The 12,679-nt window shown below is 35.8% G+C and overlaps 1 protein-coding gene across 1 annotated transcript; it reads left to right on the top strand.

Moving 5' to 3' along the window:
• Positions 1-5,000: 5,000 nt before the first annotated feature.
• On the top strand, positions 5,001-10,175 carry LOC142230976 (uncharacterized). Its single transcript, XM_075301595.1, has one exon. It carries the CDS (start codon positions 5,001-5,003, stop codon positions 10,173-10,175), a length of 5,175 nt encoding a protein of 1,724 aa, XP_075157710.1.
• The last annotated feature ends 2,504 nt before the right edge of the window (positions 10,176-12,679 follow it).

Raw genomic sequence — 12,679 nt, 5'->3', positions numbered from 1 at the left:
GCTGACACGGAGAAGGTTTTGAATATACTAAGAAATTGGAGAATCAAATTCACCGGATATTCGAGCGCGATGTCGGTAGAAGAATTCATTTATCGAGTAAATATTTTGACTATTAACCATTTACAATCCAATTTTGAATTATTGTGTAGACATGCCAGTAGCCTATTTGAGGGTAAAGCCTTAGAGTGGTACTGGAGGTTCCATCGTCAACATTATGATATCACCTGGGAAAGTTTAGCTGCTGCTTTAAAGGCCCAATATAAAGAAAATTACAACGACTTCGATATTTTAGATGACATTCGTAAGAGAAAACAGAAATCTGCTGAAAATATCGATGAATATTTAGAAATTATCTCATCTATGACAGACAGATTAATGAATCCGATTAGCGACGCAGAACTTTGTGAGACAATAATGAGAAATCTTAAACCAGAAGTACGCCTGGAACTTTTACATATAGATATCTCGTCCATTGCGGATTTAAGAAAAGAAGTGCGAAAGCATGAGAGATTTATTAAGGAGTTCGGTTATAAGGAAAATAGACCGTTGAAAGTCAGGGTAGCAGAATTGTCAGAAGAGGAGCGCCAAATTGAATGTGCAGAGAATAATTCCAATGAGATATGCGCAGTAAGAGTTTTGAAGTGTTGGAATTGTGAACAGCTTGGACACGCGTATATGGATTGTCTAGGACCTAGACGTATATTTTGTTATGGGTGTGGATTACTAGATACCTATAAACCACACTGTCCTACATGTACGAAGAAAAAGACGGGAAACGGGAAGATGGATGTCTCCCGCCAATAGTGGAGACATCCGAAATTATCGAAAACAAAAATGCTATTGCCAACAATGATAGTTTAGAAAGAGATGAAGGGTATACATGGAATCCTATACATTTGCGATTGACAAATTATTACAAATTACAATCACGATATAAAACGTCGGCCAGGAAAAGGAGATCGATTGTAAGGTTAAAAGAATATTATAAACGTCAGAGAATGTACAAGAATTGCACAATTTCGTCTATTGTCAATAAGGATATGGACAATAGACCATATATTATCATAAATATTGCTCAGAAACAGCATTTTGCTTTACTCGACAGTGGAGCTAGTAGAAGCGTAATAGGCGGAGATTTGGCTAAAGAAATGCAATGTTCACCTAGTTTTAAACGATGTAGAGGACTTGTAAGCACGGCTGATGGAAAGAAACAGGGTGTTTCAGGATCAATTGAGCTACAAATTTCTTCACACGGTCAGCTTCGGAATTTCGAGTTTCTGATAGTACCCAACATATGCCAGAATATTATTTGTGGCTATGATTTCTGGGAATGTTTTGGGTTAAAAATTTTACTACCTACTGTGGACGAACTAAGTTGTGACAGAACCGAATCAGAATTGTTAGATCTTACTCCAGAACAGAAGCATCGATTAGATTCAGTTATAGCTACGTTTCCAAATTCAGCGTTAGAGGGTTTAGGTTGCACCACTTTATTTGAGCATACTATTGACACTGGCGAAGCTAAACCTATTAAGCAACGATATTATCCAATATCCCCTGCCGTCGAAAAACAGCTTTGTGGTGAATTGGATAGAATGCTTGCTCTAGGTGTAATAGAAGAGGCTCCACCAAACACTTCATGGTCTTCCCCTGTCGTGGTGGTGATTAAACCGGGGAAGGTACGAATGTGTTTAGATAGTAGAAAATTAAATGCAATAACTATCAAAGATGCCTACCCTATGCCTAATATTGAGGGACTATTATCACGATTACCGCCAGTATACTGTATTTCTAAAATTGATTTGAAGGACGCTTTTTGGCAGCTCAGGTTGGATGAGAAATCAAAACAAAAGACTGCCTTTACTATACCCAATAGACCACTATACCAATTTACTCGTATGCCATTTGGGCTTTGTAATGCCCCACAATCATTATGTAGACTTATGGATATAGTAATACCGTACAACCTCAAGAGCTATGTATTCGTTTATCTAGACGATTTATTGGTAGTTTCCAAATCGTTTGATGAACATTTGACCCACCTCATGGAAGTATCGACATGTCTTCGTAAAGCTGGCTTAACTATAAATGTAAGTAAGAGCAGTTTCGGTTTGAGACAGGTCAAGTATTTAGAATATATAGTCGGTAATGGCACCCTGCAAGTAGATGATGAAAAGGTCAAATGTATTAGGGAATTTCCAACTCCAAGGTCTATTCGGCAAGTTCGCCGTTTTCTTGGAATGACCGGATGGTACCGAAGATTTATACATGATTATTCTGCTATATCTCTTCCACTGACCGAGCTACTATCGAAAAAGGAGGTTTTTACATGGACTGACCCAGCTCAGGAGGCATTTGATATATTGAAAGAAAAATTGACTACGGCCCCGCTATTGATACATCCAAATTATGAGAAACAATTTATAGTGCAGTGCGATGCTAGTACAAGCGGTATAGGTGCGGTCTTAGCCCAAGAAGATGAGAATGGCATAGAAAGACCAATTGCCTATATGTCGCGTAAATTAACCAAGCCTCAACGAAATTATTCTATAACGGAATTGGAATGTCTTGCTGTTTTGATGGCAATAAAGAAATTCAGAGCTTACATTGAAGGTCAAGATTTTAAGATTGTGACCGATCATGCGAGTCTCAAATGGCTCATGAGCCAGAAAGATTTATCGGGAAGATTGGCTAGATGGTCATTAAAGTTGCAAGGATTCAAATTTTGTATAGAACATCGGAGAGGAAAGTATAATGTTGTACCCGACACCTTGTCGAGAATGAATGAGAGTGACCATCAGGTAGATGAACTGGTTTTAGAAGACATACCAGCAATTGATCTGAATTCATCAGAATTTGATAGTGATAGTTACGTAAATCTAAGAAGGGAACACGAGTGCAGCAAAATACCCGATTTTAAAGTGATTGACAAATATATTTATAAGCGGACTGATTTTTCTGCGGGTTTTAATAACGATTCCGATATATGGAAATTACTGATACCCGAAAAATTAAGGGAGAAAGTCATTTACGCAGCACACGATATACCGAAATCCGCTCACGGAGGCATAAGAAGAACTTTAGAAAGGATACGACGGTATTTTTATTGGCCTGGCATGGTCGTAGATGTGAGAAGATATGTTCAGAATTGTGAACTTTGTAAATCATCTAAGACTCCTACTACAACACTCAAACCTCCTCTAGGCCGAATGACTGAATCCGAACGACCATTTCAGAGACTATATGTCGACTTAATTGGTCCTTTGCCTCGGACTAAATCTGGACATGTCGGGATTCTGATCGTGCTAGACCATTTTTCAATGTTTTCTTTTCTGAAGCCAATTAAGAAATTTACTACAAAACCAATAATACAATATTTAAAATCTGAGATTTTTAGTTGCTTCGGTGTACCAGAAATAGTTGTGACGGATAACGGCTCACAGTTTAGAAGCAGGGAGTTCGAAAAATTTCTGAAGGACGCTGGCGTACAACATGTCTTAACAGCAATTTATAGTCCTCAATCAAATGCGAGTGAGCGGGTGAATAGAGTGGTGAATGAAGCCTTGAGATCGTATGTGAGGAATGATCAGAGAAAATGGGATCAATATTTGGATAGCATAAATTGTTCTTTACGAAACAGCCATCACCAAAGTATTGGAAGGACTCCGTATCAAATAGTATTTGGTCAAACCATGGTGACGCACGGGGATGATTACAAAATTTTAAGGAAACTAAAACTATTGTCGGACTCAGATGTGGTTCTCGAGAGACAAGATGCATTTACGTTAATAAGAGTGTTGGGGCAGATCGTATTTTATGTCATTTATATTACTTTAATTTATATATTTATTAATTTATTGTTTTTATTTTATTTATTCTTCACTATTTATTTTATTAGTCGTTTAATTGTTCTTTATTTAAATTTTATTTACATCCCTTTAATGTTTCCCCACCCTAATATTTACTTTCAAATTCATTTCGTTTATTTACTTTACTCTCTTTTAGTTCTATGACCTATATTCGTTTTTCGTTTGTTTTCGATCATTTAATGTTACATTAGTTATTATAGTTTGTTTTGGTTTGATCGATCTCTTCCCACTGCTTATGTTGGTCGTGGGTATAGTTGAAGAAAACAACAACAACAACAAAGCATAAATATCGTTTATGCTTTTGCTTGTTATTTGTTTTTCATAATGCTTGCAAATTTGATACATTGGTTGAATGCATGTATGTATGTACATACATACATATCAATAACTGTCATCTTTTGGTTCTTTTCGTGGTTCAGTGGGAAGAGATGATCAAAGTTAAAGTTAGTTGTCGATTATTGTTTGTCACCAACGCGTTGCTCGAATAAAGGAAAACAATGTTTGAACTTGTTATATTAAAACAAATAGAATATTAACTCTTGTTGTTCGGCATAGTTACATTGAAAATAATTATTGTAATAAAACAAATTATTTAAACTGAATTTTTACTCGGTCGTTGGGTTTTTAAAAAGGCAATGTTTGAACGGGTAAAAATATAAAGAAAATCTAAGTTGTTCTACGGGCGACATATCAACTTTGTGGTTCTGTGCAAACATTTTGGCGACCGTGACAGGACGGTCAGTGTTTAAAGTTGAAAATAATTTGTTGTGGAAAAAGGTTTTCGTACATTTGAAGTGGTGTGGGGTATTTCATCATTGTTGTGTTATTCGTGCTTTCGTTGCCCCTACTGCTGATGTTAAATCCTGTTAGTTTTGTACCTTTGGACACCAACTTTAATTGCTGCCGTCGTAATTATTTTGAAAGAAATTCAACTCGGAGTTTCTTAGCAGAATCAAAGTGAATTGTTGTTAGGTAACAATTATAAAGCTTGGCTTGGTGATACATAAAATTCCAATTTAGTGGAAATTAGCGCCATATTTATTGGAAAGCGCTAATTGCAAAATTGTTGTTCCTGAAATATAAGAAACGCAATTTTCTCTTTCGTCGTTGACGTTCTCTTAAGTTTGCAAAATGACGAGAGACGATAATGATGCTTCTGAAGAAGCAAGTGGTGCTGATTTGTCTTCTCTTAAACAGCAACGTAGCTCTATGAAGAGGAATATCAGCAACATGCATAAAAAGGTAGAAAAAGATGGTGCAAAAGTAGATTCCACTATTTTAGAGTGTCGTTTGCAAATTTTGGAATCATACTTCAAACAGTTGTGCCACATCCAAACTCAAATAGAAACACTTAGTCCGGCTGACACATCGAGGAGTGATTTGGAAGAACTTTTCATAACAGCAAAGGCAAAAATATTGGGCCTTCTGAACAAAAGTCGTAGTTCTATACCTGGTGATACTACTTTGATGAATGCTTCAATTGCCGGAATTTCAACACAATCTCGTTTGCCTTCGTTGAAATTGCCTCGTTTTGATGGAAAATATGGCGAGTATAAAAGATTTATTTCGACATTTAACAACATGGTCCATGAAAATCAAACTATTACCCCAGTTGATAAATTCAATTATTTATTGAACTGTCTCAGTGGTCCCGCTTTGGCAGTTGTTGAAGCTTTTCAAGTGTCAGAGGAAAACTACCCGAAAGCACTAACACGGCTCCAGGAACGTTATGACAATAAGGTATTGATTTTTTTGGAACATATCAACACTCTTTTCGATATTCCGAAAATGGCAAAAGGTGATAGCTCATCATTGCGGAATATTATTGACACTGTTTCGGCTGTTCGTGGTTCTTTGTTGTCGCTTGGGTCTGAAGCAGATGTTATGAACGCAATTTTAGTACATTTGGTTTTGAATAAAGTGGATGCAGATACGAAACAGAATTATGATGAAAAACAAGAATATAAATCGTTGCCCTCTTGGGATTGTTGCTATGATGTTTTGAGTCTTCGTTGTCAATTTCTCGAAAGTCATGGAAAAAGGACAGAATTTGGTGAAAAAGCAAAACTTGTCAAGCCCAAGCAAAATTTTAATCGCACTGCCCATACTTTCGTCAATTCAAATCCAAATTGTGTATATTGTAATTCAACTGATCATTATCTGCAAACTTGTTCTTCGTTTTCGGCAATAGCAGTTCCCGATCGTTTTAATTTTGTAAAACGCGGTGGCCTGTGCATTAATTGTCTGCGAAAGGGGCATATGGTTTCAAAATGTCCATCAAAATCACGTTGCAGATTTTGTAATTCAACTCACCACTCAGTGTTGCACATTTTTAGTCCAGACAACTCGGGACAGTCAACCATTTCGAATACTACTACAGTGCAACCTTCAACTAGTAATCAAAATCCAGTTTCGCTTGTGGCTCGCTCATGTAAAAGGGCAATCATTCCGACTGCTGTGGTTCTCATCAAAGATTATTGTGGAACTTTTCAACCGGTAAGAGCTTTACTTGATTCCGGCTCCGAACTCAATTTCATTTCAGAAGAAACTGCAAAAAGGCTTCGGCTTAAATTTCGACCATATTCACAAGAAGTTTCGGGAATTGGAGAAGTTAGAACCAGAATTAAATTTACCGTGTCCGCTACAATAAAATCAAGAATTAGTTCGTTCCAGTGGTCCTCAACTTTTGCTGTTACCCCAACAATTGCATCTGTACAGCCCGGTGAGTACATATATACTTCAAATTGGAAAATTCCCACCGATATACCGTTAGCTGACCCATTGTTTTTCAAACCGCAACATATTGACATTCTTTTGAGTGCTGAAGTATTTTTTGATTTATTACTTGATGGTCGAATTTCTCTTGGATATGGTATGCCAAACCTTACCAATACTGTTTTTGGATACATTGTTGGTGGTATCGCAAGTACTGGTCAAGCGAGATCTAATTTTACATGCAATTTGATGGTCAATTCTTTAGAAGTGGATCTTGATAAAACTCTAAAAAAATTTTGGGAAGTAGAAGAATACGAAAAGAATCCCAATATGTTGTCCGAAGAAGAAGCAGCATGTGAAAATCACTTTGTTGAAAATGTTAAATTAGATTTTGATGGAAGAGTTGTGGTCCGCTTGCCATTTAAAGAAAATCCCAAATGTCTCGGCGATTCGTTCGAAGCTGCTCGAAAACGTTTTTTGTCCCTGGAAAGACGTTTAGATCGTGATCTACAATTGAAGTCAATGTATAAAGAATTCATGGATGAGTATTTGTCCCTGGGTCACATGTCGCTCTATAATCAACCGTTATGTGGTACCTATTACATAATACCACATCATTGTGTTTTGAGACCACAAAGTACTACAACAAAAATTAGAGTTGTATTTGATGCATCTTCTCGTAGTTCGTCAAATAAATCATTGAACGATATTTTGATGGTTGGACCAACAATACAACAAGACCTGATCACCACACTATTTTCGTTTCGTTTACACAAGTATGCTTTTACTGCTGATATTTCTAAAATGTATCGACAATTTCGAATAGATGAAAATGATAGAAAATATCAACTCATATTGTGGAGAAATCAAAAAGATGAACATTTAAAGGTATATCAACTGAATACTGTTACCTACGGTTTATCTGCCGCCCCATTTTTGGCGATTCGTAGTTTGTTTTTCATTGCAGATAAATATTCGCACTCGCATCCTTGTGGTTCTGAAGTTTTGCGCAACGATTTATACGTGGATGATGTACTCACCGGCGCTGACGACCTTGCAACGCTGGCTCAAAAGAAAAACGAGCTAGTAAAAATATTAAGTTTCCATGGCCTTGAGTTAGCAAAATGGAACAGCAATAACATCATGTTCGGTTCAAATCAAGATGCAGAAATCACCATTAAAACAAGTGAAGATGAAGTTGCAAAAGCCTTGGGTATGTCTTGGAAACCCAAGGAGGACGTTTTTACTTACCGATTCGAGTTACCAGATGTGATGAATCCTACAAAAAGATCTGTTTTGTCAATTGTATCAAAAATCTATGACTTGCTTGGACTATTGAGCCCCATTGTCATTCGATGCAAAATACTTCTTCAAGAAATGTGGGTGCAAAACATTGGATGGGATGACCCATTAACTGAACATCTTAAATCATTATGGCTCCAAATTAAATCGGATTTAAATTACATACATAAAGTTGAAGTCCCCAGGTATGTTTTAACCTCAAATGATACTCTTGGAGAAATTCACGGATTTGCTGACGCCTCGCAACGAGCATATGGTTGTTGTATTTACTATCGAGTTTGTCTTAAGGGAGAATACAAAACGACCCTTTTAATTGCAAAATCCAAAGTGGCCCCAATTAAGGCACAATCACTACCACGGCTCGAATTGTGCGCAGCAGTATTGCTGAATAGCACATGGCTCAAAATACAACCAAAAATTTCAAGTTTTGTCTCATCGATATATTTTTGGACTGATTCCAAAATCGTACTACAATGGCTTAAATTACATTCGTCGACGTTGAATTGTTTTGTGGCAAATCGTATTTCTGAACTACAGGAGAAAACAAGAAATGTTAGCTGGAGACACGTCCCTTCGAAGAGTAACCCTGCTGATGTGGTTTCGCGTGGATGTAGCGCGGAGGAAATTTCTAATACCATTTGGTTTAGTGGCCCTTCGTTTTTGGAAGAAGATATTACAAAATGGCCCGGAACTGAAGAACAATTGAACATCGAAATTCTCGAACGTAGAAAGGCAGCTGTTTTTGTGGCAAATTCATCAGAAGTCAACATCATAGATGACCTTCTCGATAAGCATTCTTCCTATATTAAATTTATTAGAATAATTGCTTATATTTTTCGTATATTCAACAGATGTCCTGCTAAGAAAGATGTGAATATTTCTGATGTAATTCATTTGTCCCCAGATGAATTAGAAGAAGGTTTTTGGAGAATTGTGGCTCACATCCAGATGTGGTGTTTTGGTGCCGATATCAAATCACTGAGTAATGGTGGTCTGGTAAACCCATCGCTTCAAAAACTTTCACCATTTGTACATGAGATGACACTTGGAGCAACCACAGTCAAAATTCTTCGTGTTGGTGGTCGTTTGTCCCAAGCGCCCATTCCATATGATGCAAGATTTCCAGCACTATTACCAAAAGACCATCGCTTCGTTAAATTGTATATTGAGCATGTTCATCGCTCACATTTACACGCTGGAGCAAAAGTGTTGTTGGGACTATTGCGCCAGAAAATATGGATTGTAAACGCCAGAGATGTTGTACGCAAAGTTGTTCGCAATTGCGTTCATTGTTTTCATTACAAACCGAAATTGATGGAACAGTTGATGGGAAATTTGCCATCAGATCGACTTCGAGCTCAACGCCCATTTTTGATTGCTGGTGTTGATTTTTGTGGTCCATTCATGACGTCGTACCGTATCCGAGGAAAAGTGCCTTATAAAACATACATAGCTGTATTTGTGTGTTTCACTTCCAAGGCAGTTCATTTAGAACTAGTTTCGGACCTATCGACAAACAATTTCATCTTGTGTCTCAAAAGATTTGTTGGAAGACGTGGCATACCCCAAAAGTTGTATTGCGACAACGCCACTAATTTCGTTGGAGCACGTAACCAAATCAAAGAATTAAAAGAAAGTCTTTTTCGAGATGATGTGGTCCACGACATGAAATCACTTTGTTGTCAACTTGGTTTCGAATTTTGTTTTATACCTCCCCGTGCCCCACATTTTGGCGGACTGTGGGAAGCAGCCGTCAAATCTACAAAAACGCTACTTATAAAGAACGTTGGCAAAGCATATCTTACTTTCGAAGAGCTACAAACAGTCATAATTGACGTTGAGGCAATTTTAAATTCGCGCCCCATCGCTCCAATATCAAACGATCCCAATGATGGTGAAGCCCTAACGCCTGGTCATCTGCTTATTGGTTCTTCATTGGTTGCAGTTCCCGATAAACATATCGATTCATCCCAATCATCATTATTGTCTCGGTGGCAAAGGGTCTCATTTTTGAAACAACAATTTTGGCAAATGTGGTCCCGAGATTATATGCTATCTTTACAACAAAGGTCAAAGTGGTTCAAAGACAATAACAACATAAAAGAAGGGCAACTAGTTCTAATACATGAAGACAACACTCCGCCACAACAATGGTTACTAGCTCGTGTTACAAAACCTATTCTAGGCCGTGATGGAAAGGTTCGTGTGGTTGAACTGAAAACTAAATCTGGAATTTGTACTCGGCCAATTCACAAAGTGGCTCCCCTACCAAATAATGAAGAGGTTTGAAACATGGAGGTTTCAACGGCGGGAGAATGTTGGGGCAGATCGTATTTTATGTCATTTATATTACTTTAATTTATATATTTATTAATTTATTGTTTTTATTTTATTTATTCTTCACTATTTATTTTATTAGTCGTTTAATTGTTCTTTATTTAAATTTTATTTACATCCCTTTAATGTTTCCCCACCCTAATATTTACTTTCAAATTCATTTCGTTTATTTACTTTACTCTCTTTTAGTTCTATGACCTATATTCGTTTTTCGTTTGTTTTCGATCATTTAATGTTACATTAGTTATTATAGTTTGTTTTGGTTTGATCGATCTCTTCCCACTGCTTATGTTGGTCGTGGGTATAGTTGAAGAAAACAACAACAACAACAAAGCATAAATATCGTTTATGCTTTTGCTTGTTATTTGTTTTTCATAATGCTTGCAAATTTGATACATTGGTTGAATGCATGTATGTATGTACATACATACATATCAATAACTGTCATCTTTTGGTTCTTTTCGTGGTTCAGTGGGAAGAGATGATCAAAGTTAAAGTTAGTTGTCGATTATTGTTTGTCACCAACGCGTTGCTCGAATAAAGGAAAACAATGTTTGAACTTGTTATATTAAAACAAATAGAATATTAACTCTTGTTGTTCGGCATAGTTACATTGAAAATAATTATTGTAATAAAACAAATTATTTAAACTGAATTTTTACTCGGTCGTTGGGTTTTTAAAAAGGCAATGTTTGAACGGGTAAAAATATAAAGAAAATCTAAGTTGTTCTACGGGCGACATATCAACTTTGTGGTTCTGTGCAAACAAAGAGAATCCATTAAAGAACATTTGAGGCATGCGTATGAAAAGAATAAAAGATTGTATGATTTAAAAAGCAAGGAAAAACATTTTGAAGTTGGACAAATTGTTTTCAGGCGGAATTTTGCGAATAGTTCAAAAATAGAAATGTTTAATTCCAAGTTAGCACCTGTGGGGATAAAGTCAAGGATAATTGGTAGAAAGGGACAATTGTATTATGAACTTGAGGATATAGAAAGCGGATATAAAGCTTGTTACCATGCGAAAGACATTTGGACATAAGTACTCTATATTATTATTATTATTATTTTTTTTTTTTTTTTTTTTTTTTTTTTTTTTGTACGTATTGTGTAAATTTGTGAGGTTCACAAATACAATGAATCTTCGGCGTATGTACATTTTAAATAATTAGAAGTAATTTCTACCTATGGGTTAATACCATGCATTTTTCACTTTGATTCTTAACTTTTTACAAGAGAAGTAGGCCTTGGTATTTGAATTGCTTCTAAACTTTTTCCATTTGATTTCAAATTTTCAACAAGAAGGAGAAAAAAAATCTCAGAAAGAATTTAATTTATTACATATAAATATTGTTCGCCGCGAATTGAAGTATTTTCAAAGAAATTTTATATAAAAACAAGTTCAGAATTAATCCTTTAAGCTGCCTTGGTAAGTTTGAGAATATCTTACAAGTTTGGTTAGAATTTACTGACGCTTTTCATTACTAGTTTTGACAGAGCTGCAGATATTCCAATTTACCAAGATAAAGCTGTGGGATGCATATCCCACAGCAACACAATTTAAAAATCTAATAGAAAAAGATTTGTTTTGTATGGCGGTTTTGAAAACAGATGTTCATTTGCTATTTTATTTAAATCGTTGAAGGCCAAATGAATAAAATGAAGTTAATTACAATTTACCCTAAAATGCATTGGATTGAATTGATCACAAAAATAAGCAAATTATAAAGAATATGGTACCGTTATGCCAAAGAATTTTCCCCGCTTCTGTCAAAGGATTTTAACAAAAATCAAACAAAAATATTTAACGTCATCATTGCCAGGAATCTACTAATTTTAAAGATCCAGTTAATTTGCATATGTCTCCGATACAATTACTATTATATTCCTATACCAAGACACATCTTACAATTTCCACAATTACTACATCCATTTATTTTGAACTGCAGTCTACAAGCGCTTGTCGACAGAGTATACGATAAATTGTGAGTATTATTTTTCTTGTTTTTGCGTATGAATGATTTTTATTGCTATTAAGTATACGCCTTGATTACACATTACCTATTATTTGTTTGTCTATTTTTTTATATTTCGCGTTCATTTTTAACTTACATTATTTTATACTTATGATTCCTATTAGTTTTATTAAATGTTAAATATAATGTTTTAAATATAAATAAACTCCACGAAATTGAAAAGATGACATATTAAAGTTGAGCAAATGGGCTGACTAACATGTAGAGTCAGTATGGTAGGGAGGGTTGACTCAAGAGAGGATAACTAACATCTTTTCATCTTCTCAACTCTACGTAATGGTACTTCTAATTTCATTATAAATACCTGTCAATGATTGGGAAATTAATAACTATTGCTATCTAAGATATTATTTTTTTTGTTAATGGACCGAGATTTACCTTTTGTGGCAAGAACACACTCCCAGCCCTGAGCACAGCCGG

The sequence above is a fragment of the Haematobia irritans genome, chromosome 3, assembly GCF_050003625.1.
Source record: "Haematobia irritans isolate KBUSLIRL chromosome 3, ASM5000362v1, whole genome shotgun sequence".
In the NCBI taxonomy this organism is placed as follows: Eukaryota; Metazoa; Arthropoda; class Insecta; order Diptera; family Muscidae; genus Haematobia; species Haematobia irritans.
This window is presented reverse-complemented; position numbering and strand designations above follow the sequence as displayed.

Coding starts and splice junctions, on each gene's coding strand:
- LOC142230976 (XM_075301595.1), top strand. CDS start 5,001: ATGACGAGAGACGATAATGATGCTTCTGAAGAAGCAAGTGGTGCTGAT.